This window comes from Macaca thibetana, chromosome 9 (genome assembly GCF_024542745.1).
Source record: "Macaca thibetana thibetana isolate TM-01 chromosome 9, ASM2454274v1, whole genome shotgun sequence".
NCBI classification, from domain to species: Eukaryota; Metazoa; Chordata; class Mammalia; order Primates; family Cercopithecidae; genus Macaca; species Macaca thibetana.
The window spans coordinates 73,966,989-73,994,276 of record NC_065586.1 but is presented as its reverse complement, the minus strand read 5'-3'; the positions used below and the strand labels follow the sequence as shown (position 1 = coordinate 73,994,276).

Sequence of the window (27,288 nt, the reverse complement as noted above, 5' to 3'; positions counted from 1 at the left end):
GATTTATTACAGTGAAAGTACAATCATTTTAATGAAGGTGGGAAAAGATATGTTATACTTTGAAAAGAAAGCCCTCTCTGCCTTGCATAATGTTCACGATGTAGTAAGCGTAATTAAATGATTAAAGAGTAAAGAGAGGCATAAATTTATCCACTTACTTGCAAGCAAGCCAACTCCACTTGCCAGGGATCCAACCCAGGCTGTTTTTCCTTTCCCTTCACCAAAGGCGTCCAGCCATTCTATGTACAGGACTCCAACAGCTAGCGGGGATCCGTAACACAAAAACTGAGTAAAGAAGGAGACAAACACAATCACCCAGCCCCATCCACCGTCAGGTGACTTTTTAAGTTCCATTGTAAGACAAAATCAGGAGACGTTTCTCTGCAGGTCCTAAACAAAAACAAACAGAAAAGAAAAGCTTATTTAGAGTGTGGTAGGACACAGCACTTGGGGTTAAAATATCTCCTCCGAAAGTAAAAAATAAAAGGTTCTCCAAAGACACGCATGGAAAAGCATAAAATATCATTGACATAACAAGTTAACAAATACATTTGCATTTATTATTTGAATAAATGATGCATATACATGGTACAATTTTTTTTAATTATAAAAAGGCGTAAAGTGAAATATAGCCTTCTCAACCTTGTCTACCTTCACCAGGTTCCCACCCTGCTCAACCACAGAGAGCCACTGATGTTAGTTTCTTAGTTTTTAGTTTCTTGAGTTCCCTAGGAAGCAGATTCCTAGCAAGAAGGAGACTGATTAGGAATGCTCTCTAGTTGATGCCTATGGAAGGGCATAGATGGCAAAGGGAGCAGATCAGTTGCAGATAACTTTCCAGTTATAAAGAAGGGGATTTCTAAAGTTGGGATGACCCTTCAGAGCTGTGCTGAGCTGGGTGCTGGGAGCTTCCCATCCATACTTCCACGTTGATCATGCACTGGATGTGGCTACCCAGGAATGGGTGGTGATCAGAGGTGAGGTGGCTCCCTTCAGAGGAGGCAATCTATCCCCATAAGAGCTGTCAGCATTCTCGGCAGTTGGGGCAAGGACTCTGTCATTCCTGAAGGGGGCCTGGAGGGGAACTGGCAGCACATCACAATGACCACTGACTGGAGTATTTTTCCAGTTTCTTTATGCATGTATAAGCAAAACCAAGCAAATATTCTCAATGTCTTTTTCATAAAAAAGTAGTATATTATACATTACATTCCCCACCTTCCTTTGTCCACTTAACATCCTGAGAGATTTTTCCCTATCAATACATAGACAGCATCCTTAGTCATTTTTATAAGTACATAGGATGTACTTATACCATATGGCTGTATGCTTGCTTATTTATTTACTTATTCAATAGCAAAAACACTTGCATGGTTCAAAATGAAAAAAGACAAAAGATGAACAGTCCCCTATCTACCTATTTCCCACGTAAGCCTTATCTCCTCCACAGGTAACCAGTGCATCTTGTTTCTTGTATATCCTTCTAAGGTTTCTTTATGCATACACTGGCAAACTCAAATATAGATTTCCTCTATTTTTTACACAAAAAAGAGCCTATTATATACATTGGTATGTGTTCTCTTTCACTTGACAAATATCTTGAAGATCTTCCACATCAATGCATACTGACCTTCTTTATTCATTTCTTACTTCTGTACTATAATCCAGCATGGATCTTTATCTTAAGTTTGTTTGACCAGTCCCTATGGCTTCAATGAAAAACAATGTGCAGTGAAAAACCTTACATATTCAAATACCTTTTTGCTTATACACATATCTGTTGGATAAAATCCAAAAGAGGAATTGCGGAGTCAAAGGGAATATACATTTATAATTGTAATTTCAGAAAGTATTGAAAAAGGCTGAGGTGGGAGGATCATTGAGGCCAGATACTACCAAATTAAGTTCAAGAGCATTGAACTAATTCATATTGTCTCCAGGATTTTGAATGTGTTGTGAAACTTTTGGATTTTTGCAAATTTCTTGGTTTTAAAATAGCATTTCATCATAGTTTCAACTTGCATTTCTTCTTTTTTTTGTTTTTTTTGAGACGGAGTCTCGGTCTGTCACCCAGGCTGGAGTGCAGTGGAGTGATCTCAGCTCACTCAACTTGCATTTCTTATAGTATAAATGTGGTGTATCATTTTGGAGATGAAAAGTCAGCTGAAATTCCTAATTCTTAGGTGTATTTGGATATTCTATTCTGTTCCATTGGTCTGTGTATTCATACATCATTACCACATTTGTTTAATCACAGAATCTTTTTTATAAAAGTTCTTTTACCATATGTTACTCTCTAATGGGGCTTTTTCTGTCTTTATAATTACGCTCCTTTTGCAATATTTTGTAGCTATTCACGTTTTCTATTCTATATGAACTTCAGAATCAGCCTGTCTGGTTCAAAAAGAAATCAGATGATGCTTTCATTAGGACTGAGTTAAATGTAAAAATTGATATAAGGAGAATTGACCTTTTACGATGTCAACTCATTCTAAGAACATAATATGTTTTGCATTGTTCAAGTCTCCATCTATGGTCTTAGTGTTTAAAATGTTCCTCAATAGTTCATTGTACTGTATTTTTATAGATTTTATCCTTGCTGCTAATATTGTAATTGGGGTCATTTCTTTTATTTGTCTTCTGTTTGTATGTTTAAAAGCTATTGATGTCTGTATGTTAATTTTACTCCCCACTTCCTTACAAAATTATCCTGTTTGTGGTGGATTTTCAGATGATTTTCTGAATATACAATACACAATGCAATACAGTCATATAGTCACCTACAGTTACAATTTTTATCTCCTTATACGTCTTAAATTTTTATACTTCACATTTCCTTTTTTTTTTTTTTTTTTTTAGACGGAGTTTTGCTCTTGTTGCCCAGGCTGGAGTGCAATGGCATGATCTCGGCTCAATGCAACCTCCTCCTCCTAGGTTCAAGCAATTCTCCTGCCTCAGCCTCCTGAATAGCTGGGATTACAGGCACCCACCACCATGCCCAGCTAATTTTTTGTATTTTTAGTAGAGATGGGGTTTCACCATGTTGGCCAGGCTGGTCTTGAACCCCTGACCTCAGGTGATCCATCCGCCTCAGCATCCCAAAGTGCTGGGATTACAGGCGTGAGCCACCGTGCCTGGTTCCTAATTTCTTTCTTTTGTCTTTGCATTGAACAGTACATACAGAATAATATCAATTTACAAAAGTATACATTTTTTTCTAATTCCTAACTTTAGTGGGAATGCCCTCAAATACCATGATGTTGTCTCTGGTGCCTAGTTGGATTTCTTTTATAAAGTTAAGAAAGTAATTTGCATTTTTATATTTTTGAGTGTTATTATAAGTAATTGTTATTATATTTTATCAAATGTGTTTCCAGTGTATAGGAAGATAGTCATACAATTTTCCCTTTATAACTTTTAATATGGTAAACTATATGTTTTCTACTACTGAAGCATCCATGAATTATTGGATTAAATTTCCCTGGTTCATGCATTATTTTGACTATGTTAGTCTATTTTGGGAGAGGGATTTTTTAATTCATAGGCAAAATTGGTCTATTTTTGTTTTCGATTTCTACTAGTGTTGGTACCCAAATGGTGTTTACTTTATTTAAAAATTTGGGCTGGGCACAGTGGCTCATGCCTGTAATCCCAGAACTTCGGGAGGTCAAGGCAGGCAGATGGCTTAAGGACAGGAGTTTGAGACCAGCCTGGGCAACACAGTGAAACCCTATCTCTACCAAAAAAATACAAAAATTAGCCTGGTGTGGTGGTGCAGCTGTAGTCTCAGCTGCTCAAAAGGCTGAGGTGGGAGGATGGCTTGAGTCCAGGAGTTTGAGGTTACAGTGAGCAATAATTGCACCACTGCACTCCAGCCTGGGGGACACAGTGAGACCCTGTCTCAACAACAACAACAACAAAAGGCAAGAAAAGAAACGAAAAAATTTTCTTCTTTTTCTAAACAGCTTACATGGCAATGGATTTGGAGATCCAAGGCCTAACCTTCAAGTCCCCAGCAGGGCCTCCCACTTAACCTGCACCTTCCATGTCTCTTCACTATGCCAGGTTTACAGTCAGGTGCAACAGAGTCTTTGCCCACAGATTCTGCCAAACCATGCACTTGGCTGTGGTTTCAACAGATAATGTCTGAAGACAGTAGGAATATCAAGTATCCATTCACACGCAGCCTAATTAGATGACAAGGCATTTGGCTACCTTTAGAGAGTCATAGCTATACCCATCATTTGCCTGGGCTTCTGTGGATTTATTTCTTCACTTTGATTTCAGAGCAATGCGCAGAACTCATGTCACCATGTGCCATAAGTCTTTATACAAATTAACTTTCAACATTTAATAACCAAAAACAGAAAGATGTTACAAGTAGTGAACAAAACTGTAGGTATAAAATCCAGACACTCAAACCACATGATTGTGTTAACAGAATTATCCAAACTTCCAAATCAGAAACTTTTGTAGTAATCAAATATGTTCCTCCATTGGACATTTACTCTCTCCGTAAACTCTCTTACCTACTCTATTGTGAAACTAAACAATGCAATTCTGGTCTTTCTAATGACAATTTAGTACTTTACAATTTCTGTTCAGAATCCTCTTTAAAGAAAATATTGTCTGAATTCCTCAAACTAGATAGGATATGATAGAAATAGCCAAACACCTGAAGAGACTAAGAGGTTGTGTGAAGACAAATGCATATGAGATTGTCCTTCATTCAAATGCTCCAATCACAGCACTTCAGGAAAAGTACACATTTATGGAGACAAAGCACCACAATCATGAATAAAGCCAGTATTCCTGAGAGGTTGTGGGTAATGGGGGAGGATGAAGAGAATTATCTCCCTTACCAGTTTTCAAACCTAAGTAGACAAAAATGCCTTTCTACACCACATACCTCTGCCCTACCTTGCATTGCCATGCCTTGCCTTCAGTGACATTTCAGGATGTAGGACAAGAGCCAAAGAAATTCTCACAGTAAATATTTAAGAGAGCAAACCTTGGAAATACAAAGTTCCCATGCACATCAACTCTGACTAGAAAGGCAAGTTTTTATAGCGATGACTAACAGCTTCTGATCTGTCATCATCTCAGAGTTTAAGATACATGTAGTCTCAATAGAACACAGTGAAAACTACCATTTAGTGATTTCCTGTATTCTGTCACTCTAGCACCCTCCTCCCATGGCTTCCTCTATTCCCTAGGTGCCTCTCACCAGCTGTTTTTCTGATATTCTGTACTGCGTAAGGTGATTTTATAAATAGGCTAGTCTTCTTTTCTCCTTTTTGGTAATGGTGCTCAACTTCCTTTTTGAGGATATAGATCTGCCCTATGGCTAGAGGGCTTGTGGGACTGTTAATTAAGTTTCCTCGACCTTGAGCAATAAAGGGCAGATAACCCAAGAGAAGCCAGTAGGCTTTCAGGACTCTGAATCTTGATTGAAATGCCTGAATCTTGAGTGAAATGCTCTAAGGAAAGGAAAGGAAAATCTGCAGAGATTACGGATCCCCATGAAAGTGCACTGAAGAGACCTCTGTCAGTTCTACTACCTTGACCTCCCAGAGATACCGAAGCCTGGTTTCTCCAGCCTTCCACGTTTGTGAGCTAACCCAGTAAATTATTTTGTTAAGTTATTGATACTCATTTCTTTACTTGCACAATATATTTACTTGGATAAATATAATGCAGTAATTTCAAGTTGATTATTTTAACCCTCTATACCCCATTTGGTCCCATTTGGGACAAAGGTAAAGCTGAGGAATATTGTTGATGACCATAGAATATAAGAAATACAGATGTGCCATATCTGTTTTTAAGAAAATTTCTTCCTATTATCGTCCCTTCTTCATATTTTATGATCTAATATGATAAATTCCCTTATCTGGCATTCTTTTTAATAAAAATTCCAAATTAACTAAAATTTCCACTAAGCCTATTTATCCTAATGTTTACAGAAATGCAGCAAGATAAAAGTGGTCTTAAAAATTAGCTGGGTGTGGTGGCATGCACCTGTGGTCCCAGCTACTTGGGAGGCTGAGGCAAGAAGATAGCTTGAGCCGAGGAGGTCAAGGCTGCAGTGAGCCATGATCATGCCACTGTTCTCCACCCTGGGCAACAGATCAAGACGCTATCTCAAAAAGAAAAAAAATAGAAGAAGACAGTGGTCTTTATTCAAAATGTTCTTGATCATTTACATTTACGTTATATTGCACTAGTTACTAAGGGAGACCAGAAGACATAGAAGGTGTGGTCCCTGACCTCAGAAGCTCTTTTAACTCACTTAGGAAGGTAAGATATGTGTACATGGGAAAGTGTCTCTATGTGGGAAGGTATGCGCACAAGAGAGTACGTACACGACTGGGTGCCAAACAAGTGGATGGATATTAAATGTTTAGGAGTCAAAGGAAATGAAAGCACTCAAGGTGGGAGCAGGAGTGGAAGGGCCTCATAAAGTAGGTTAGTTCTAAAGAACAATGAAGAGATTCATATAAGGGCAGCCAAGGCAAGAGGAACAACATGAACATACATGTGTAATCAGGATAGGCCTGATAGGTTTGGTGGAGTTGTAGAGGGCAGTTCTTACAGGGCTCACATAGCAAAACAAGATTAGAAAAATGATACTTTCCATGTAAATTCAAGAAGAATGAGTTTCAAGAAGTCTGTGTTTATAACCCCAAGAAATAATTGTTTCTACATATTGTAGAATAAATCATTTATATTATCTAAGTGGTGGAATATTTTTTCAAAAAAAAAAAAGGCCAGGTGGGGTGGCTCACGCCTGTAATCTCAGCACTCTGGGAGGCCGAAGTGGGTGGATCACCTGAGGTCAGAAGTTCAAGACCAGCCTGGCCAACATGGCGAAACCCCATCTCTACTAAAAAATACAAAAGTTATCTGGGCAAGGTGGCACGCGCCTGTATTCCTAGCTACTCAGGAGGCTGAGGCTGGAGAATCGCTTGAACCCAGGAGGCAGAGCTTGCAGTGAGCCGAGATCACGCTACTGCACTCCAGCCTAGGTGACAGAGCAAGGCTCCATCTCTAAATAATAAGTAAACAAATAAATAAAACAAGATCTATAAGTATCAGAAGGCACTATGTTATTTAGGCTTACGATCCATGCATATATTCAACGTTTTGGAGTCTTATTCATACAACTGTATGAAAATGTGTTTCTAGGAAATACAGATATTGTACTATATTCTAGTAAACTCTTTGAGAATTTGGAATCTCCTTTAACCAGAGTGTTAGCAAACCAGGACTCTAAGTGACCAGACACCTTATAAAACTCAAAATTAGAAACCATTTTGAGAGATCATTTGAAGAACACTAATTTAGGGGCAGTTTTGTTATACTACAGGGTTTAAAGAAGTATCACAGATTTAATTTGAACTTGAACTTGTAAGCATCTTTCTTAACTTTAACTTAAAAATTAAATACAGTACATGTATTTTGAACCTCTCCTGGAGGAGACAGAAGAGCATGAAATAATATTAACCATTAAGAAGATATCACTATTCAACAAAATTAGATTATCATTAGCATAAAGGATAGTGTATCTCCTAAAGCCAGAACCTGTTTTGTTAAAGGGGAAAGGAGAGTTGGCAAGTTCTAATCACTTCCTTCAGGAAACGAAAGACTATTGATGAAAGACTACATTTCATTCACAATTAAGCTTTAAGTTTCAATGCCTTCGATTGTGTTTAGTTCTGCTCAAATAATGCCAATCCTTTGTTTCTTCAACTCTTTACATTGGCTGAAAATTTCTGCTCTGGATATAGGCTGTCAGAACTGCAGGTGTGACATTTAAGAACACTGAATATTTCTATCTCTGAAATGTATACATATGCACTATACTAATTTTTGCCAAATACAAAGTGATTTACAAGTATTTAATCTTATTTTCAGTTGACAGTTTCCTGTTGCCTTTGCTCCCTTCCCCAAAATAATCATGCCCTAATAACCCCCATTTGAGCATTGTCTATAAATACCTCCTTAAAGATTCATAGATAGACTTTTCACTTGAAATATAAAAGGAGTTCAACAGTAGCACATTTTTATTTGAATCTCAATCACTACCAGATTGTCTGGTGCTGAAGCACTTTATTTTAAGAGCCTAGAATCCTGTGACTTTATCTTGGGAAAAAATGGTTGATTCCAGGTTGATTTTGCCTTGATCTAGTCATCTGTGAGGTGAGTCAAAAGTCTAAATCATGCTGGGTTCCATGACCTTCCTACAGTTACATTTATGACACTTTAAGGCTATAAACCACGGGTGAGGAGGTGGACTGAAACCCTCATACGCTGCTGGTGCAGATGAAAAGGCTGAAGCCACTTTGGAAAAAAGTTTCAGGGGTGGAAATGGGGAATGACTTAAAGGGTGCAAGGTGCAGGGCTTCTTTGTAGGATGATGAAAACATTTTAAAATTAGATTGTGGTGCAGGTAGCACAACTCTATGAACATCCTAAAAATCACTGAGCTGCACACATGAAATGGATCAATTTTATCATGTATGAGTTATACCTCAATAAGGCTGTTAAAATGAAACACTACAAAAGCTACTGAAAATTATATTTTAGCTCTGACTCCAATGTAGGTAACAAGTTTTATAAACTAAAGAGCAAACCTGTTCAGCCAGAAGCAGTTGTAATACTGATGTCACTCTTCCCCTCAATGACTTTTGTCCCTCCAAACATATATCATTTATCCTACACCACCTCAGTTTGGGTGAAGGAATCCTGGGAATTGAGAAATAATTAACCAATACCAAAAAACAAACAAACAAAAAATGTAGGTAAACAAGTCATTCTTTGGGTGTTTCAATGAAATGTAAGTAAAAATGTAGATTTTGGGGGGGAATTCTAAAACAATAGGTAAACAAATATATTTAATACAAACTGAAGCTCATAACTCAAATACAAATTAATTACATTTCATTTCATGAGAGGCATAACACAAGTGATCATTTCTCTAGTTCTTGAATCCGCCTTCTCCCTACCACATCTATTATTCGACTTCTACTTTTGCTTTCCCATTTTTTTAAACAATTTCATTTTATACTGTTCAAGGGGTAAAAAGTGCATCTGCAGTCATCAGCTGCAACAGTGTCAACACACTTATAATTGATTTTTATTACCATTTTTAAGTAGCATAGAACTTTAAAATAAGTCTCCTCTGGGTCAAAGACCTAAACTGTCAGGTAAAACTACTCTCTCTGTTGATTTATATATTAGCAAATGTCATCACGTTAACACTAACGTAAGTCCTTGAAAAGTTATAGTCACCAGTGACTTAATTTTGGCACTTTCCAATGACATTTCAAAATGTCAGTGTATCATTTCTCTTCTAAGGTCAAATAAATATAGTTATATATCAACATCGGTTTTTAAGGAAAAGAAAAAGAATCCACCCTGTTGTGCTTCTAAAGTATTAAAACTCTTTGTAAAATCATATTGAGTCATCTTCATTCTGTGTGTGTGTGTGTATGTGTATATACATATATATAGCATTTTCTACAGTTTGAAATAGCTATTCCAGGGGGTGAACTCCAAATGATATATATACATATATTTACATATTTTTTTTTTTTTTTTTGAGATGGAGTCTTGCTCTGTCATCCAGGCTGGAGTGCGGTGGCGCGATCTTGGCTCACTGCAAGCTCCGTGTCCCAGGTTCACTCCATTCTCCGGCCTCAGCCTCCCGAGTAGCTGGGACTACAGGCACCCACGACCACGACTGGCTAATTTTTTTTGGTATTTTTAGTAGAGACAGGGTTTCACCATGTTAGCCAGGATGGTCTCAATCTCCTGACCTCGTGATCCGCCTGCCTCGGCCTCCCAAAGTGTTGGGATCAAAGGCATGAGCCACTGTGCCCGGCCTCCAAATAATAATTTTAGTACAACTGTGAATCCAGTTGTGATGGCCTTGATCAGATTGTCACAGAAGTCAAGATGGGATTAAGCTACTTTCATGTTTCTGACTACTAGCATACTAAATATTGAAAGAAAACATAAAAGAGAACATGAAAACCAAGGTTTTGGTTAAATATCTACAGCTTAAAAATTAATGCTATTAGCCAAACAGTGATGAACATATATAGAAAATAGTCTACATATTAAGATAGACTATAGATAGAATACATTAAATATACTAAATATTCAGCCAGGTGCAATGGCTCATGCCTGTAATTCCAGCACTTTGGGAGGACAAGGTGGGCGGATTATTTGAGGCCAGGAGTTTAAGACCAGCCTGGCCAACATGGTGAAACCCCGTCTCTACTAAAAACACAAAAATTAGCCAGCTCTGTTGGCGGGTGCCTATAATCTCAGCTACACGGGAGGCTGCGACAGGAGAACCGCTTAAACCCAGGAAGTGGAGGTTGCAATGAGCTGACATGGTGCCACTGCACTCCAACCTGGGTCACAGAGCGAGACTCCATCTACACAATGGACTATTATTCAGCAATAAAAAGGGATGAAATACTTACACATGCAACTACATGTATAACATAAAAACCTTAAGCTAAGTGAGAAAACGTAATTGAAAGAGACCACATATTGTATGACTCCACCTATGTGAAATGTCCAGAACGGGCACATCTGTTGAGACAGAAAGCAGATTAGTGGCTGCCTAGGGCTGGGAGGTTTTGGGGTAGGGAGAAATAGGGAGTGACTGCTAATGCATATGAGGTTTCTTTCAGGGGTGATGAAAATGCTCTAAAATTGATTGTAGTGATGGTTGTACTACTCTAAATATACTAAAGCCATCAAGGGAGCTATACACTTTAAATAAGTGAATTATATGTAATTTATAATTTAATAAATCCAAAAAAAAATGTAAACCCTGACCATGTGAATTTGTCAAAACTCATCATACTGTATGCTTATAATTGTTGAATTTTACTGGATGTAAGTTATAACACGATAAATCTTGTTGGGAACAGACCCCCTAAAATCTGGCCATAAACTGGCCCCAAAACTGGCCATAAACAAAATCTCTGCAGTACTGTGACATGTTCATGATGGCCATAAAGCCCATGCTGGAAGGTTGTGGGTTTACGGGAATGAGGGCAAGGAACACCTGGCCCACCCAGGGCGGAAAACCGCTTAAAGGAGTTCTTAAACCACAAACAATAGCATAAGCGGTCTGTGCCTTAAGGACATGCTCCTGCTGCAGATAACTAGCCCATCCCCTAGTTTCCCATAAGGGATACTTTTAGTTAATCTAAAGTCTAAAGAAACTATGCTAATAACTGGCTTACTGTTAATAAACATGTGGGTAAATCTCTGTTCGGGGCTGTCAGCTCTGAAGGCTGTGAGATCCTTGATTTCCCACTTCACACCTCTATATTTCTGTGTGTACTTGATTTCCCACTTCATACCTCTATATTTCTGTGTGTGTGTCCTTAATTCCTCTAGTGCTGCTGGGTTAGGGTCTCCCCAACCAAGCTGGTCTTGGCAACTTACTTTTTAAAAGATGAATGCTATAAACACACAGTTACAATGACCAAATATATGCCCTGACTTAGAGATAAAATTAACAACAACTGCATGAGACTTTTCATAAATATGAGCCTACATACCGGGTCAATGGCCCTCCTCCCCACCCACATCCACTCTCCCCACCTATACCTACACCCAAATTTTTAACCTAGTAACAGGTTTGTGTGAGGGAAACAAAATCAGGAAATTAGGTGTTGCTTACTTCATTGGTATTATAGCTCCTCAAACAAAGGAGCAACAGAGCAAAGCTTCTCTTCAGGTGCAGGAATGCCTAAATATCATGAAAGAAGAATCTGAACAATGAGAATAAAACATAAATTCAGGGTTTCTGAGGTCAACATCAGTGACCTTGGGCTGCTTTAGGTACACATGGAGGAAAGAGAAACAGAAAAATATTTTAAGCAAGTTAACAATTTTTTCAATTACTTCCTAGCTTTCCTTTATTCTTCTTAGTCTTACCATCAAGATGGGGTAGATAGAAAGAAGGCACATTTTTCTAGTATCTGGTTCCAGAACGATAGGAACTCAATAATGGTTAAGATCAGACGCTTTTTAAATCAAGTTTGTATCTAAGTTCTGGTCCAGTCTGTGCTACTTAGCATGGGATTTTAAGCCAATTGCTTGTTGGCTTTGAGCCTGTTTTCTCATTTGTAAAATAGGATAAGAGTGGGTTGCAAATTCAAAGCTCACTGCTAGGCATGTAGTAAAAAAAAAAAAAAATGCTTAATAAATGTGAGCTATTACTTTCACAACCTTAGGATTTTTTTCTGGTATTGAAGAATCTGGAACTTAAGGGATTTCTGGTAATTTCATAGCCATTGTCTAAGGAGTAGTTACTGGTTACTCCAGAATTCTAGAACAACAACCGGTTACTGGATCGTTTAGAAACATAGGGCTTTTAAAACTTTTAAATCTTTAGTTATTTCTTAATACTTAGAACACTTAAACAAAACTTTATAAAACAAAAGAGCAGAATAATTAGATTCTTTCAGGAGAATATGACTTTTTTTCCTAAGCACACTGGACCATAGAGGAAGACCAAAGGAATGCACAGTTGCCTGCTCCTTGACTTGCTGCATTTGATGCTGTCCCCACTGGTGGTGGCAATGCTATTAACCCCACACTTCGATGTGGCAAATCCCCAGAATCTCTTGGCTGGTCTCTGGCTAGAGAATGAGCACAGTTTCACCCTTGTGGCTCCAGAAAGGGCAAGAACACACCACTGCCAGCCAGAAGAGAGAAAAGTCTTGTTCCATCTCTTTCCCATTGTCCCAAATAGCCAAGCACAGGTTCAACCACCCAAAATGCCACCCTTCTGCTGTGCAGTAGCCAAGGAAAAGACCCGGGAGGAGCAGCTCCAAGAACCTCTGGGCAGTCAATGCCCAGACACTTGCCCCAATTCTTTGTGTCCAAGACACACTCAGCTGACAAAAGTCAACACTTTGTCTCTTTTTCTTTTTTTTTCTTTTTTTTTGAGACAGTTTCACTCTTGTCACCCAGGCTGGAGTGCAATGGCGCGATCTTGGCTCCCTGCAACCTCCACCTCCCAGGTTCAAGCAATTCTCCTGTCTCAGCCTCTCAGGTAGCTGGGATTACAGGCATCCGCCGAAATGCCTGGCTAGTTTTTTTTTTTTTTTTTTTTTTTTTTGTATTTTTAGTAGAGATGGGGTTTCACCATACTGGCCAGGCTTGTCTCGAACTCCTGACCTCAGTTGATCCACCTGCCTCAGCCTCCCAAAGTGCTGGGATTACAACACTTTGTCTCTTAAGCACTGCACAGTTGAGTTTATCTTGGCATTTTTCACAACCCAGTGTTCTGCTCTTTCCCCAGTTCTGCTTTTTCCGCAGTCCCCAACAGAACAGGCATGGGGCTGGCAGGAAAACCCCTGAGAAGATTCTAACAAAGATAATGGTGTGAATGATGATAATTATAAGGCTGTCAGGATAATGACTGTCACCTATTAATTTGCTCAAATTAACAAAACAACCTCTCAGTGTGGGAAAGGTAGCACAAGAGAGGCTGTGATCATTTGGTAAAGGTATTATGTGGTTCACAAGAATGGCTGGTTGAATTTCCACTTCTCTGTGTTTTCAATAACTACAGTCTCATACAAGTACACACACAGATACTTACATCTATGAGTACATGAGAACATCTATTCTAGAAAATTTCACGTAAGGAATAAGCACACTGGCTGGTGTTCTGGATAACCTGAGTGTACATCACAGCTCTGGTACCAGCCAAGAGTGTGACCTTCAGCAAGTTACTTAAATAGCTCTGTGCCTCTTTTTCTTCATCTGAAAAGTGAGGGGAATGGCAATATTTACCTCATCAGATTGTGGTAATAATTATATGAGTTAATTTCTGTAAAGCATTTAGCCCAGTGCCTGGCACATAGTAATCTGAATATAAAGTATCACTGTTTTTTTTTTAATACCTTTAAATATAATTGGTAGTCACAAAAAGTTATTTTTTATCCTCCTATAGCTCCCCCCAAAATCTTTAAGGTACTTTCCCTATAAAGACCTCTGGCCAGAACATCCTCGACTCTCCTCCTTCCCTGCCACAATAGCACATCTTCTGTTAGATACTTGGTTCTAGGTTTTCATTATTTCAGATTCAACTGCACTTAAAACACACATACACACACATACTAGTATCACATCTCTCTCCTCACCCAAAAATAACAATATGATATGGAAATGGCATTTTTAACATCTCGTAGAATAATTTCCTGATGGAAAGAAAAGTCAGCAAATAGGAAGAAGGAAGTCTTAGTGAGGAAAGACCAGAATGACAATCATAGGCTGCTTTTAGATCACTGAAAAGCTCCCAGGTCACTGACAGCCAAAAAAAGACAAAATCAAGAGGCACTGAAGTCCAAACAAGGTTTGCTTTTGTTTCCTGTCTTTCCTTCCCTTTCTTCCTTCCATCCCTCTTTCCTTCTTTCCTTTTCTCCTCAAATCAGGAAACCACATAGCTGGTTAGCACCCCCTTTCCAGATGTTGCAGCACAGTTATTAGGGTACCTGTTGGTAGAATGAAAGCTGACAAATGGCTTTTTCTCTTAAGCACTGCACAATCAAGTTCATCTTTGCATTCTTCATACCCCAGTTTGCTGCTCTTTCCCCAGTTCAGAGACTCCTTCCTTATCCCAAAGACTCCTAGGATCTCCCTTTCAAAACCAGTTTTCAAAAAAAGGTGGGTAATTCAATGTGCAGCAAAAAGCAAATGAAGAACCCCATTTTAAGTTTGTATTTCACATGAGCACGTTTCTAGCATCCATCCAAGCACATGCTAAAACCTACAGGGGATTTCAAGCCTGGCTATGAAGCACAGGCAAGGAGTTTGGCATAAAGTAACTATTTAGTAAGTATTAGATCTTGTTACTGTAGTTGCATCTTTCAAAGGTTTTCTCAGAAAAACAGGAAAGGGTACTCTCCCTACCTCTGCTTCCTCACCTTCTCATCATTCCTCTACTCAGTGATTTCTGGCTTCTGATGCATTCAAACAAGAAAAAGTATTTTCACTATGGCATTTCCTGCCTCCTCACTGTTCGTCAGCACAGCCTCCTCATTCTTGACACTGTTTACTTCTCTGTTTTTACGAACCACTGCCCCCTTGCTTTAGTGAGCCCACTCCCACAAGACTCTCCCAGGCTCTCTCAAAGGCCACCAACTGATCACAGATACTCAAGCAAGAAGTCTGAAGTCTCCATTCGCAGCCCTGACCTCTCTTCAGAACTCTAGATCCACATTTCTAACCAATTTTTCACCATTTTCCATGTCAATATCTCAACTGGATGTGCCCAGGCCCTTCAAACTCAATTCTTAATTTCTCCTCCTGAATTTTATCTGGAAAACTGTCATGACCATAATTCCATTTGCCCAAGCACAGAGCCTGACTTCATTGCATTCCAGCTCTTCCTTGAATCCCAGCCCCTCGTCTCCAGCATACCAGGGTCCCCCAAAGAGTTCTGCAATCAGACTCCTCCTCTCCATCTTTTCTGCGAATGCCTAGACCATCACAACTGCCTACAGATGGATCTCTCAGCTTACACTGTCTCCCTGCTGCAGGGCATCTGCCCAGCTGCTGCCAGATGGATCTTCCTAAACCACGGCTCTCTGGTCATCTCAATTCTGCTTCCAAGTTTTCAAATTCTTCCATGGTTCCTTATCACCCACAATTTACCTATTAGCAGAGCACAAGTTATTTCATTAATTTCAAAAGGACACTAAGAAATCAATGACAATCATTCTTGCCCTCATGACACTTACAGTTGTCCGTCACTAAAACTATAATGTTATTCAAAAGTTATAAACAAAAATGAAAACATTGATTTTATAAAACCATGTTTTGTCCATATGACATCAGATATCCAGATCTTTAAATAAGTAGCCAGTTACCTGATTCTTTCTTCTAAAAGTCTACTGTAACACTAGGATATCCCACAAATCTGTGTCCCCCAACCCACAGCTCATGACTCAGCATTTTAGCATGCTCCCTCCCTTGTCCAAGCTTTGACTCTTCAGTTCCTGTTAGTAGGTGGAGGCAGCTGGAATGCCTTTCTCCAATTTCTACTCTTCCTTCAAGACTGAGCCCAAATGTTTCTCTCATCTTGATGCCATCCATGAAACTCTACATCAGTCATTCCTCCTCCAAGGTCTCACACCAATTTAAGCATCCCTGCTACAACATTTATTATAATACATTGTTATTTGTTAAAGGACTAGCCCACAAGTCTATCCCATATGCCTAGCACTAAGAATTATGATTGGCACATAGGGAAAGCTCAACAAATCTGTATGAAATGAATGAATGAATTCATTGAAAGCCTACTTACCTAAATCTCCTATATATTCAAATGACTAATCAAATATCTTTCATTCAACGAAATGAATTGAGTGCATTTAGAAGGCATTGTGGGGTGAAGGAGATGTGGCCCCTTCCTCTCCGGAGCTTAGAGTCTGTTTCCACCACTGAATCTGAAAAGCTAGCTGAATATATGAGTAAAAAACTTAAAATCCAAATCTTTTACCAATATAACATCAGATGACAGGGCTGAAATGATCAAATAATTACCTGATTCTTTCCGATTCAGTTTTAAACGTTAAACATTCAGTGACGGTTAACATACTCTCTGATGTGGAAGGGTGGGGTTGACTTATTATTGGGACAAGGGCAAATCATGGCTCAGAACTGTCACTCAGAGCCTCTTGTTTGTCCTCTGTAGTCAGCTCAGTCACAGTAAGGTATGTGGTTTCTCTGAACACGTCATTCTTGTTTTATGTACTCAGATGCTTCCTTCTCATTGTCAACATCTGCTCTGAACTTTAAGTTAAAGTCAGGTCCACTTGTTTGTAGAATAGCTCATTGACCTAAAGCAAATAATACATCCCAGCCAGTCAAATCCAAGCAACCCAGCCTTAAAAACACACTTGTATTAAAGAATTTCACTGCAAATCCATTCATTATGTTTACCTTTTTATTTTTTGGATCCATATAAATAGCTTTTTTAAAAAATCTAAATTGCCATATTAACTTCTAAAAGTCAAACCACTTAATTGATTCATCTAGCTGAAATTCAAGAACATCCCCAGATAGCTCTGTTAAGGAAGAGGGACAGAATATATGGTGAAATATTGCCAAGTTAAAGACAATGAAGATTTCTTTATCTGAACACCATAAGCCAAGCATATAAATATACCTCATCCAGTGGAAACCAAAATTGATTCTTTCTTTTTTTTTTTTTTTTTTTTTGAGACGGAGTCTCGCTCTGTCGCCCGGGCTGGAGTGCAGTGGCCGGATCTCTGCTCACTGCAAGCTCCGCCTCCGGGGTTCCCGCCATTCTCCTGCCTCAGCCTCCCGAGTAGCTGGGACTACAGGCGCCCGCCATCTCGCCCGGCTAGTTTTTTTTTTTTTTTTTTTTTTTTGTATTTTTTAGTAGAGACGGGGTTTCACCGTGTTCGCCAGGATGGTCTCGATCTCCTGACCTCGTGATCCACCCGTCTCGGCCTCCCAAAGTGCTGGGATTACAGGCTTGAGCCACCGCGCCCGGCCCAAAATTGATTCTTTCACATTGAGATGGAAAGACAGAACAGGAAGTAAAATATTTAGAGGAGCAGTTCTGAATCTTGGAATTAAATCACACTAATTGTTCCTGAAAGGGACAATAAATACAGGTAATTAATTTCTGGAGCCTCTGATTTTTTGAGACAGGTCCTTGCTGTGTTGCCCAGGCTTGGGGTACAGTGGTGCAATCACAGCTCATCACTGCAGCCTTGACCTTCCAAGCTCAAATGATCCTGTTACCTCAGCTTCCCAAATAGCTAGGTCTACAGGCAGGTGCCACTACAACCAGCTAATTTTTTATTTTTTGTAGAGACGAAGTCTTACTGTGATACCCAAGCTGGTCTCGAACTCCTGGGCTGAAGCAATTCTCCTACCATGGCCTCCCATGGTAGGAAGCCTCTGAATTTTATCAATAGTGCTGCTATGAAAAAAGAATATATTTTAACCTTCAAGGCCTTGTAGATTTTTCAAAGTCTAGCATTTGCCAAAGAACTCCTCTAAAGCTGTCATAATTTGGATACTGGGAGTACTACCATCTGTTTTAGCAAAAGGGGAAGAAATAGGTTATATAGGATCACCCAAGTCTGAAGCCAGAAGGAATTTTGGAAACTTTGACACCACTCAGGCCAAATCTGATCTCTTAATGTGTTTTGTTTGGCAGACGAAACATTTTTGGTTTTGTTTTTTTAGCAAATTTGAATGAATTGCTGATTTTGTTTTTATTTTTATTTTTTTGAGACAGAGTCTTGGTCTGTCACCCAGGCTGGAGTGCAGTGGCGCGATCTCGGCTCACTGCAAGTTCTGCCTGCCGGGTTCATGTCATTCTGCCTCAGCCTCCCGAGTAGCTGGGACTACAGGCGCCTGCCACCATGCCTGGCTAATTCTTTTTGTATTTTTTTAGTAGAGACAGGGTTTTGTCCTGTTAGCCAGGATGGTCTCGATCTCCCGACCTCGTGATCTGCCCGCCTCTGCCTCCCAAAGTGCTGGGATTACAGGCGTAAGCCACCGTGCCCAGCCAAACTGCTGATGTTTTAACACTAGAAGATTTCACATAAAAATCTGAATTTCGGCCGGGCGCGGTGGCTCAAGCCTGTAATCCCAGCACTTTGGGAGGCCGAGGCGGGTGGATCACAAGGTCAGGAGATCGAGACTATCCTGGCTAACATGGTGAAACCCCGTCTCTACTAAAAATACAAAAAACTAGCCGGGCGTGGTGGCGGGCGCCTGTAGTCTCAGCTACTTGGGAGGCTGAGGCGGGAGAATGGCGTGAACCCGGGAGGCGGAGCTTGCAGTGAGCCGAGATCACGCCACTGCACTCCAGCCTGGGAGACACAGCGAGACTCCGTCTCAAAAAAAAAAAAAAAAAAAATCTGAATTTCAGGATTCTCTCAAAACATTGAAAGGTCTGGTAACACTGGGCCCTCATTCTTACATAATGATTAACTGGAACTGAGTAAGTCTGGCTCTCATTGGATGAGGCATTTTCTCTCCAGGTCCTTCCACTCACTAAAATCTCCCTGACCACAGGACTAAGGTTGCCTTGCATTTAGTTTCACCTATGCTATCCCCCACACCTTCACACACCTACTACCCAACCACTGCCCCCAGTCCTCTTTGCTCATTTATGATGCCTGTCTCATCTGGGTAAACCTTGTGAAGATTGTGTTTGCCACCACTAATCTTATTCAATCCCTTAATCCACCCATGAGGAAACTGAAGTTGAGAGACGCCATGCTGAAGGAGAGAACAGTTTCAGGATCCTTTACTCACCAATCCAGTGAAGAGTCATCTATTTCTAAGTCCTACTCTCAAACTCAAAAGTGAAAATAGCAGGATCTGCAAACCACTCAGAGTCTGAGAAAAGATGGAAAGATCCAAATATTTAACAAAGTAAATACAAAAATTGAGATGTAACAGAGTTAAATTTAGGCAGAGCGAGGGCCAGACACTGAGATCCATTGGTATCATCATCTCCCTGTGTCCCACACTGTTACCAGGGTCACTGGACTGCCAGGTTCTCATTTCAGCTTCTCTCTACTCCACACAACCCTCTTCTGCAGAGCCTGGCCTGAGAGTAGTGTTCTGGTGAGGAAATCTATGATAATAACAACACTGATGTGTTCTTTCAGTTAGCAAACGTTTTGCACAATTTATACATGATCATGTGATGTTTGATCTGTTGTCTAAATACATACTTTAGTATGTCATGTACAAAGTGGTATGTTTACTGTATTACCTTCATAATAAAAAAAATCAAGACACTCAGAAAAATATATGTGATGCTGAAATGCAAAAAGATCTGGTGATTTGGGGAGTTTATTGGGAATCGTGAGAATATTGGTAATCAACATTCTTCCAGAGAATCTGGAAGGCCTGGTCTTCACATTTAGTGCTATCACTTTTGCTAACATTTTTTTTCATCCCACATCCTGTCTCTTCTCAGAGTTTAAGAGTTTCTTTTGGGTGGGTCATAAAAGTACAAGATCCAATGAGTAGTTTAAAGGTATATTAAAACATTAAAATATGTCCCGTCACTGAACGTGTAAGGTAAAATTAATCTGAATGATGCAAATGATGATGCAAAGAGAAAAACAGAGAAACAGTTCTGCTACAGGAATCAGGCACAGTTTCTAACTAATATTAATAATAATTATCATACACTACGCCCCTGTTACATGTTAGTACAATAGTTCAAAGGACAGGCTCTGGGGGTAGACTCCTTGGTCCATTTACTTAGCTGTGTGACCTTGTAAAAATTCTCAGTCTAAGATCAAAACAACGCCTCCCTAGATAACATAAGGCTATGTGGCTCCCTTGGCATAACGTGTTTAATAAACATTAATTATTATTATTATTAATGATTGCAACAGAAAATAGAAAATGACTATACTCTGCCTATTGCCCCAGGAAAGTAGAAGTGTTTTCCAATCCAAAGAGTTTTAATCAAGCTAAGAGCTATTCATATCAATGGAATGCAGGTTTGGGGGTAAATCACTGTTGGATTTAGATAAAGCATTGAAGGATATTAGGAACACATTATTCTTTTATTGATTGAAAGTAACTGATAGGAGGCCGGGCGCGGTGGCTCAAGCCTGTAATCCCAGCACTTTGGGAGGCCGAGACGGGTGGAACACGAGGTCAGGAGATCGAGACCATCCTGGCTAACACGGTGAAACCCCGTCTCTACTAAAAATACAAAAAAACTAGCCGGGCGAGGTGGCGGGCGCCTGTAGTCCCAGCTACTCGGGAGGCTGAGGCAGGAGAATGGCATAAACCTGGGAGACAGAGCTTGCAGTGAGCTGAGATCCGGCCACTGTACTCCAGCCTGGGTGACAGAGCGAGACTCTGTCTCAAAAAAACAAAAACAAAAACAAAAACAAAACAAAACAAAAAAACAAAAAAGAAAGTAACTGATAGGAAGTAAATATTGAGATTTTAATCAACTACTTATTTGAGAAGGAAACTCATAAAACTGAAATTAAAAGCAAAAAGTACAGTTAAGGATGTTGACACTGCTTATGTAAATATACCAATAACGTTCAATCACATTTTAATTTCTTAGCATGACATGCCATAGTCTCTATGATCTAGCCCCATCCCACCTCCCAGCCTTATCTGTCTTAAATTCCAGGCTTCAGCTACTCCAAACTGCTTTGCTTCCTGTAAACACACTAGACTTCCTTATCTCTGTGCTATTCTCTTGTTCCAGCAGGCCTCTTTTCCATCAAGGAAATCCTCTTCCTTCTTCAAGTCCCAGCTAAACTGCTACACCCACCCCACAACTTTTCTTCATACTTAGCCTTGAATGAACCTCTCCTTTTCTTTGTCATTCAGTAGCACACTATTGATGTTGCTACCCTATGACTCCATTTGTACTATCTTGTAATACAGATATTTGTAAGTCTATTTTTCTCACTAAACATTTGGAGGCAGGGACCATGTGTTCTTTCTTTTTTTGAACTTGCTTTTTTGTTATAGTTCAATCTCATCATCCATAAGGGTTACTTTGGTGTCTGCCAAGAACCTCCCGAAGAAAAGGCTAAGTAGCTCAAAATATATACATTTTTGCAATCATTAATTAAAGTTGAAGTCATTAAGTGATACTATCTTGGAAAGCCATGATGGAAAACAACATGGTGGTTCCTCAGAAAAATTAAAAATAGAATTACCATATGATCCAGCAATCTCACTATATACCCAAAGGAAAGGAAAGCATTATATTGAAGAGACAGCTGCATTTCCATGTTCCTTGCAGCATCTTTCATCATAGCCAAGATATGGAATCAACCTAAATGTCTATGAGTGGATGAATGGATAAAGAAATGTGATACACACACACACAATAGCAGACTAATTCAGATTTGAAAACGAAGGAAATCGGTCAGGCGCGGTGGCTCACGCCTGTAATCTCAGCACTTTGGGAGGCCAAGGCAGGTGGATCACCTGAGGTCAGGAGTTCGAGACCAGCCTGGCCGACGTGGTGAAACCCCATCTCTACTAAAAATACAAAAAAATTAGCCAGGCATGGTGGCACGCGCCTGTAATGCCAGCTACTCGGGAAGCTGAGGCAGGAGAACTGCTTGAACCCGGGAGGCAGAGGTCGCAGTAAGCCAAGATTATGCCACTGCACTCCAGCCTGGGTGACAAGAGCAAAACTCTGTCTCAAAAAACAGAGTGAAACTCCATCTCAAAAAAAAGAAAAAAAAAGAAGGAAATCGGCCGGGCACAGTGGCTCATGCCTGTAATCCAGCTCGGGAAACATGGCGAAACCCCATCTGTACAAAAAACACAAAAATTAGTTGGGTGTGGTGGCACACGCTTGTAGTCCCAGCTACTCGGGAGGCTGAGGTGAAAGGATCACCTGAGCCTGGTGAAGTCGAGGCTGCAGTGAGAAGAAAGAGACAGAGAGAGAGAGAAGAAAGAGAAGAAAAGAGGGAAGGGGAAGGCAGGGCAGGGCAGGGAAGGGGAGGGGAGGGGAGGGGAGGGGAGGGGGGAGGGGAGGGGAGGGGAGGGGAGGGGAGGGAGGCTTGAATCTAAAATGGTTGAACTCAGAAAAGAGAGTAGAACCCTGGTTACCAGTAGCTAGAGTTGGGGTGAAGAGATGTTTGTCAAAGGATACAAAATTTCAGTTAGATAGGAGCAATAAGTTCAAGAGATCTATTGTGCAACATAGTGACTATAGTTAATAACAATGTATTGTATTTTCAAAATTGTCAAGATGGTAGACTGAAAGTATTCTCACCACACCAAAAAAAAAAAAAAAAAAAAAAAACGATAAAAATGTGAGGTAATACATAGGTTAATTATGTCGGTTGGGCCATTCTACAACGTATTACTATTTCAAAACATCATGTTGTGTGCATCATAAATATATACCATTTTTATTACCTAATTAATTAATTAGGGGTTTGAAAGATTGGGGCAAGGAAGTAAAACTTGAAAATGTGACCATGCTGTGTAGTTGTCATCCTCTAGCTTGAGTTGCAAGGCCAGATCCACCCCAGAGCACCATGTGTCCTGATAAAGATTCAGACACCAACCAATTCACACCACCTTTTCAGACTCAAAGTCAGAAGCCGGAAAAGATTTCCTAATGTCTTGATCTACCTCCCCATATCTTTGGTTCCTCCCAATGTTCATCCTATGGATATGAAGGATACTTGTTATTCCACTCGCCTACACACAAAATGGAAGAAACCAATAGGGATGTTATTAGGGGATCGGTGGTGCTGAAAGTCTGAGTTGCTGCAAAATTGCAGGTTAAGCTATTTTATTATCTAATTCCTACTTCCGAGGACTTTTTTTGAGGTGGTGGGGGCCGCGGGACTGGTTTCTGACAGTGATTTGGGTATTAACCATGTTTTCTGCATTTACATATTTATTATTAATTATTGCAACAGATAATAGAAAATGGCTTTACTCTGCATTTGGTCCAGGAAAGTGCAAGTGTTTTCCTATTAGAAGTTTTAAAAGACGCTATAATCATGCAACAAATAATCATCCTTTCTCTTCGGAATCTTCTCTAGCTTCCTCAGCCCTCTGCCTAAACCTGCCTGAAGAATTTCTCAAAGCTGAAGCCAACTCAAATACAAGAAACCGTTAAGGCATAACAATTTACAAAATTTGGTGGAACAACGGAAAATTCTACTCTGGGTGCAGGGAATGGGAGAATCCACCTTCAATATGAACTATTATTCAGTTAATTCAAGATTTTTTTAAAAAACACATCAAAACTGTAGCCTAGAAAATTGATCAAAAATGTTATATCGAATAACTTACTATATAAGTAATATATTTAGTGTAAATCCTGACTAAACTTCCGGACTAATTTGTGTTGGATAGACTAGGCACCCCAAAAACAAGGTAAAGCACTGATTTGCTTTGGATGGCCAAGTTTGTTCGTGGTTATCAGCTCTCTGGAAAGCCTCTGGGCGCTGCTGAAGCCACAGCAGGTTACCTGGGGCGAACCAAAGATGGGGCATTAAGCACCAAGTCCTCCCAAGTTCTGGCTGAGCAGCCAGGTGGCCAAGGTGCCGGTGCCTCCTGCGGCGGTGGCAAAGGCTGGGCTCCCGCGCTTGCCCAGGGCTGACGGGTGGTGCTGAACCTGGCGCCGGCGTGCAGAATCCGCCGGCCCTGCGCGCTGCGCTCCACGTAGGTCAGGAGTACCCCCGGCTCCCCAGTCCCAACCTTCCGGGGGCACCTGCTTGCTTGCGCTCCCATCCAAGGCAATTGGAGGCCTTTCGGTCCTCTGGGAAATGGAGGCCCACCTGCATCACATGCACCTCTCCCTGCTCTTCCACCAGCAACCCTAGAAGCTCTCTCAGGAGTCCAGGGGCAGCTCTCTGGGGGGCCAACGTACCAGCCCCAGGACCACCCTTCCTCTCTTTCTACTCCGTGCAAAATGCCGCCTTCAGATTCCCGGGAAAACTTGCACACTTTGTAGAAGCACCCCATCAAAAAGTGGAGAAGCGAGGGGCGGGCGCACCGTGGACACTCGAAGCCCCGGCATACACCCCAGATAAAAGCCACGTTCCATGCTGCTCCACCGCCCCCTCCTACTGCTCGGAGTCGGAGTGACTTCTTGTCTCTAGGACACAGGGCTTGCTGCCCTCCCTTGGAACCCTCCCCACAAGCTCCAGCCCTTTACCTGAGTCCCGGCCTCTGCGGGGCCTCCGGTACTCAGCACCCGGCGCAATGCCCCGGGCGGCCGGGCTGGTGGTGTGGTGGGGGCAGCGGCCGCCGCTCTCCCGTGCAGCTCCCGGCCCGCCGGGCGGCTATTTATCCGGGCCAGCTGCGGCCCCGGCCCGTGCCGGAGTATTAGGCAATCGGTCCCGCTACGCGCGGCCCCGGCAGCCGCCGCCCTCTGCCCCCAAAGACCCGCAGCGGCGGCGGCCACATGGAGCTGGGGAGCCGGCCCCCTTCTCTGGGCTCCACCTTCTCTTTCTCCTCCTCCTCCCCGGGGTTTTCCCTGTTGTCTTTTTCTCCCTTGTCTGTCTTTGCGGGGCACCCCGGCCAGTCTGAACCGGTTGTGACTGCGCGGGTGGTTGGGGGAAGGAGGAGGAGGCGGCGGAGGAGATGGAGGCGGAAAAGCGGGCGGTAGGGGCGCTGCGCCTGCTCCCGCTGCTCCCGGCCCGACCAGGAGTAGGGAGGGCACTGCCCGAGCCGCGGCCCCGGCCCTACCAGGCCTGGAGCCACTAAGGCCACGAGAGAGGTGGGCACCGTCGGCCAGGCGCCCTCTCGGTGCGCACACACGCGCGTCCCCAGGCGCCGCTGTGCCCCGGCCGCCCACCACGTGCCCTGACCGAGCCCGCCAAGGACCGTGCGCATTTCGGGGGAGCCGGGGTCTAGAAATGAATGCGAGTTGTCCTTGGTCTCCCTGGCTCCCGGGGCCACTGGCGCCCTCCTGGCCGGAGCTGTATGCTCAGCTGGCAGTGGTCCCGGAGAAACGGGCACCAGAACTTTGTGGAGTCCGTGATCCTGGGAAGTGAGGAGTGAGGATGCCAAGTGAAGTCCTTTGTGACAGCTCCGCGGGAAAGGAGGGCGTCCCGTGGTGCACACACACACACACACACACACACACACACACACACACACACACAGAGGCTGCTTCTAAGGACGTCAGTCTGTCCTGCAGTTGAACTGCACTAACAATACTACCATTGGCAATACTATCTTTGGCTGAAAGGTAATGGGCTTGCGCGCGGATACGGATGGCTGTTTCATCCCTCAGAGTCACTGCAGCAGCTGGGGGCTTCCAGAGGTACCAGTGGTTCGCCAGCTGTGGGAACTCTCCACAGTGGTAGGCACTTTTTGTGTTTCTCTGTGTATGCGTTTTTCTGGGAAGCCGCACCACACTGTGGCCATCAACCACCTTGATGAGAACTCCCTTCATACACTGAAAGTCACTGGTCCTGGCCTAGACGAAGACTCTACACCCGGCAAAGGGTTGGTTTCAGAAGTGCTGATCAAGCTGCTGAGCCTCCATTTCCTTGTCTATGAAATTACAAGAATATTGCCTGTATCATGGAGTCTGTGTGAGATGAGAGTTTAAAAAACCTGTGGAGCCTAGGCAACCATATCATGTTTTCTTACAGCACAAATGTGGTGGAGGTTCAGTCCTTTTGCCCCCATCAGTCCTTTCTACTCAATTTACTGACTTTCAGGTTAGAGGGAAGAGAATGACCACTGCTAGTCAATAGTATTTTGTTTTGTTCTAAGAAGGAAAAAGAGAAGGGGGGAAAAGTAACAGAAAGAGAGCAAGGCGGTTCCAAGAATTAGTTCTGGAAGGAAAAATGGAGAAGCTATACTGTCAACACCATAAAAAACTTACATCCGAAGAGGAGAGGGAACACAATAGGGGATTCTTAGGCTGTATTTTCTACCTGGTTTATGGTTACTCAAGTGCGTTCACTTTATGGTAATGCATTGACCTCTACACTGATAATTTGTGTTCTTTTCTCTATATGTTTCAATACAAGATTTTTTTTTAGATGGAGTCTTGCTCTGTTGCCCAGGCTAGAGTGCAGTGGCATGATCTCAGCTCATTGCAACCTCCACCTCCCAGGTTCAAGCAATTCTCCTGCCTCAACCTCCTGAGTAGCTGGGATTACAGGCACGCAGCACTACACCTGGCTAATTTTTGTGTTTTTAGTGGATACGGGGTTTCACCATGTTGGCCTGGTCTTGAACTCTTGACCTCAAGTGATCCACCACCTTGGCCTCCAAAGTGTTGAGATTACAGGTGTGAGCCACCACACCCTGCCAATGAAAGATAATTTTAGGAAGTCTGTCTTTGATTCAAATACTTCCTAAGCACTAGAGCCCATGTTATCTTGATTGTTGCTCAAACCAATCAATGTATATGAACTTATGTTTTGGGGACAAGGAGACCGTGCCTGGAAAATATTCTACATCCACCAACTGGTTTCTGAAATTGACACATGCCTGTTATCACTTGCACCAAGTTTTCCCAGATTTCTTTTGGAGATTTCTTTTGGAAGAAAGAAATCTTGGCCAGCACTTCCATCTCTACTCAGGCCAACCCTTGCCTATCAACTAAGAACCAAATATGAGCTTGTGCTCACACACAGGCATGCTCCCAGCTTCAGAGAGGAAGACTGGTTCTCAGAGGTCATAAACTCAGATGACTGCAGGGCCAGGTTTCTAATGTAATTAATGAAGTGGCTAGAAGGGAGCTTGGAGGAA

The 27,288-nt window shown here is 41.7% G+C and overlaps 1 protein-coding gene across 5 annotated transcripts in view; it reads right to left on the bottom strand.

Moving 5' to 3' along the window:
• SLC16A9 (solute carrier family 16 member 9) overlaps window positions 1-25,326 on the bottom strand; it is a 59,885-nt gene extending 34,559 nt beyond the window's left edge. Inside the window, exons 1-4 of one of the 5 annotated variants that reach the window (XM_050803049.1) lie at window positions 16,993-17,093; window positions 16,594-16,889; window positions 16,355-16,508; window positions 159-390 (exon numbers count right to left, since the gene is read on the bottom strand). In XM_050803049.1, coding sequence (XP_050659006.1) covers window positions 159-354 — 196 coding nt within the window. In that variant the 5' untranslated portion in view covers window positions 355-390; window positions 16,355-16,508; window positions 16,594-16,889; window positions 16,993-17,093. Of the gene's footprint in view, window positions 1-158; window positions 4,467-8,636; window positions 9,507-16,354; window positions 16,509-16,593; window positions 17,094-24,730 lie in introns of those variants that run through there. The other 4 variants (XM_050803048.1, XM_050803050.1, XM_050803052.1 and 1 more) reach the window with 4 other exon arrangements.
• Window positions 25,327-27,288: the final 1,962 nt, after the last annotated feature.